Source organism: Sinocyclocheilus grahami, unplaced genomic scaffold (genome assembly GCF_001515645.1).
Source record: "Sinocyclocheilus grahami isolate Dianchi unplaced genomic scaffold, SAMN03320097.WGS_v1.1 scaffold1359.1, whole genome shotgun sequence".
Taxonomy (NCBI): Eukaryota; Metazoa; Chordata; class Actinopteri; order Cypriniformes; family Cyprinidae; genus Sinocyclocheilus; species Sinocyclocheilus grahami.
Window position 1 is genome coordinate 37,551 of NW_015506538.1, and position 3,429 is coordinate 40,979.

At 36.2% G+C, this 3,429-nt stretch overlaps 1 protein-coding gene across 1 annotated transcript; it reads right to left on the reverse strand.

Moving 5' to 3' along the window:
* Positions 1–900: 900 nt before the first annotated feature.
* On the reverse strand, positions 901–2,695 carry LOC107569562 (GTPase IMAP family member 8-like). Its single transcript, XM_016255678.1, has 2 exons — positions 2,113–2,695; positions 901–1,772 (listed from the first exon to the last, which is right to left on the reverse strand). Exons 1-2 carry the CDS (start codon positions 2,693–2,695, stop codon positions 901–903), a joined length of 1,455 nt encoding a protein of 484 aa, XP_016111164.1.
* Positions 2,696–3,429: the final 734 nt, after the last annotated feature.

Consider the following 3,429-nt stretch of genomic DNA (forward strand, 5'->3'; position numbering starts at 1 on the left):
AGTAATACAACACAACATATCAGTGGTCAGAGTTGAGCCGGCTACAAATACATAAGGCATATGGATTCAAAATTCAAGTATGTATAACTTGCAGTTCATGTTACAACTAGGCATTTCTGGACCTAGAAGCAGCATTATTTTGTATGATTGTTTATTTTGCACTTTATCAGAAGCTTTATCAAAAAAAATAAATAAATAAATACATGCAGATACAGATACATGTGCACAATTGCAAGCAGTAAGTTGATCACTTAAGGAATCTGGCCACTAGTGTTTCTAATTAAATTCCATGACATGCTACATTTTATGTGTTAATCACAGCAAGGATTGCTTGATTTTGCACATGCTTTAAATAGTTTCCTTTACTGCAGAAATCACAGTCAGAGAAAACTCGAATATAATGATTGATGCGCACTTGACTCGTGAGATGGCTTAGCAGCATACATACATTGCCGGGTCCTGTTGGTGTCATGCGGATACTCTACTTGATTGCATACCCCGATCGAAATGCAGTCAAATACGCTAGTCTGATTATGTCTTTAAATTAGTTCGAATTAGGCTTATACTAAAAAACTTTTACTTGTACATCCGTACAGGAAATCAGCATGCAGTGTATCTGGTTGCCATGACAACTTCATGCACTTGCTGCTGCTTAAGAATGTGCTTGAATATTATATATGAATTTAAAATAATTTTAGGTTTTAACATGAATATTTAGAATCAGACGCAACATGTAATTTTTTTTTTACAATAATACTTTTATATATTAGTTCTAGATAGCATTGCTGTTCATCATGTGTTTTAAGTACCAATGTATGGACGTTCTCTGGTAGAACATGATTGTGGGCCCCCAAAAACCAGTGGCCTGAGAATATGTCCCACAGTACATGCTAAAGAAAATTACATGATGCTGCACACAGTTGCACCAAGAGCTGCACCAGCAGCTGCACCAGCAGCTGCACCAGCAGCTGCACCAAGAGGACCAAGACAGAGTCCAAGAAATCCACAAAGAATACCACCAAATAATGATCCTAAAGTTGCGTTCGCAGATACAGATGCTGAGGTAGGGTATTTATGCTCAAACTGCTCAAGAAATTCCCTCTCTTCCTTCTCTTGTCTGAATCTCTGAGCATCTGCAAACATCTGATTGCTGTAGTGTCCTCCTCCATTCTGCTTTATCATTGTGTCAATCATCTGCAGCAGATCATTCACCTGCTCTCTGTTATTCTCATCTTTATTATCGAAGACGTGAAATCTGCCTCCACACTGCTGAACTACTTGTCTTAATCTACTGTTCTTCTTAATTTCATCCTCTATGGTCTCTTCTTCTAGCTGATCTCCGTGAGTGAAGAGAATGATGGAGTATTTTAACACCTCCTCACCAAACATCACCTTAATCTGCTGAGGAATCTCCTCCTCCTGCTGAGTGAATCTACCCACAGGAAACACAATGAGAAGAGCGTGAGGTCCAGGACTGGATAAATAAACACTTCTCGCTATCTCTTTCACTAAATCTCCATGCTGCATGTCTGTGTCAAAGAATCCAGGAGTATCAACTACAGACACTGATCTGCCTGAAACAGTGGTGTGTTTATCTGAACATTGACTGGTTACTGAACGCATACTCTGTGCAGATTTAAACACATTCTCTCCCAGGATTGTGTTTCCAGCTGCACTTTTCCCAGCACCAGTTTTACCCAGAAGAACAATCCTTCTGGATGAGCCACTGTCAGCAGCTGTCTGTTGTCTGTTTAGTCTTCCTCCTTCTGATGCTGTATAAAATACAAAACAGATGTAAGCAGGTAGTCATTTTGAAGAGACTCAACTGAAGTCATTACAATGTGTTGATATGTTACACATATTTAAAAAAATCCAATATTAGCACATTTAACTTTACAGCCATTTAGTAGTTTATTTTTTATTTTTTCAATTTCAAACCTGAATCCTAAAACAAAAGAAAAAAAACTATATGCGCATTTTAAAATGTTTTTTTTAATTTTTTAAACAGTGTAGCTGTGCATTTACATATGAAACCCAAGATAGAGTTACAGAACTGAAATTAAGTTTACCAACAATATAATGCACAAATCAATATTTGATTTTAAGACTCACCCTTTAACCCCAAAGAGTCCTGGATCATTTGTATGAATAGAAGTTTAACTTGCATTTTAGTAGGTTCTTTCTTGTTGTTGAACACATGGTATCTCTGATCATATTTCTGAATAAGTTTCTTCAGTGCTTCATTCTCATTGATGAATTCTTGTATTGTCATGTTTCTGTCTTCCAGTTCGTCTCCTCTGGTGAAGATGATACAGGTTTTCTTCAAGCGCTCTTCTCCTAACAGCTTCTCAATCTTCTCCACAGTTTCTCTCTCTTCTTCAGTGAATCTGTCAGCTCTGAGGACCAGGATAAATGCACAAGGACCTAAGTCACATTCCTTTTCAGTTATAAAACGCTGCTTCTCATCTTCATTCATGTCTGTGTCACAGAATCCTGGTGTGTCATAAACAATGACTGAAAGCTCATCAACAATTCCAGATTCAGCAGCAACATCTCGTGTGACTGAAGTGAAACCTATCTCTGTTGTGAAAGCTTGTCGCCCCAATATTGTGTTTCCTGTTGAACTCTTCCCAGCACCTTTTGTCCCCAGTAAGACCAGGGTAAAACATCCACTTTTCGATTTTTCATTCGTCATTTTCGATGTGTGGCCTAAAACTAAATAATAAAAAATAAACAATGAAACAGTCATTTATAATTTATGGAAATGTTTAGGAAATAAGCATGGCTTCTTAACAAATATATACAAAATGTATGTTGTCATTCTTTCAATGGAAAGGTGTTAATTAATATTACAACTTAAATATTTGTTTTATTTAGGCAATCTTTCACGTGAAGATTTTTTATGTGAAAACAAAAAAATAATGGTTTGCCTATCATGTCAAGTAATAGCATTTTCTATCAAAGTTTCAGGTTTTCCTTGGCATGCATTTAAATCAAGGCTGTTTACCTGAAATTGTTCACAAATGAACTGTTCACATTTAAAAACGAGACACACCAACAGTGTTCACAGAAAGTGTCTAAAATGTCATGCATTAAAGCTGATTCTAACATAAAAAATAAAATCGTAGGTTTCATTTACTTTTCTAATAACAATTTGCTGAGCAAATCAAAACAATGTCATCTACAAACTGACATTCTGACAGCACTAATTTCAATAATGTCTTGAGAAATTAAGAATAACTGCCAAAAGTTCAGTCTTCGTCAGATGCTGTCAAGGCCTTGACATTTGAGATGAATTCTGACAGCACAGTTAGTGACTGAATAAGAGTAAGAAGCTGATTAAGTAATATGTGACTGAGTGAAGGCTTTTTGTTCTGTTTTAATGATGTACAATGTTTTAAATTGTTCAGGGGGTTTTGTAATTTAAAA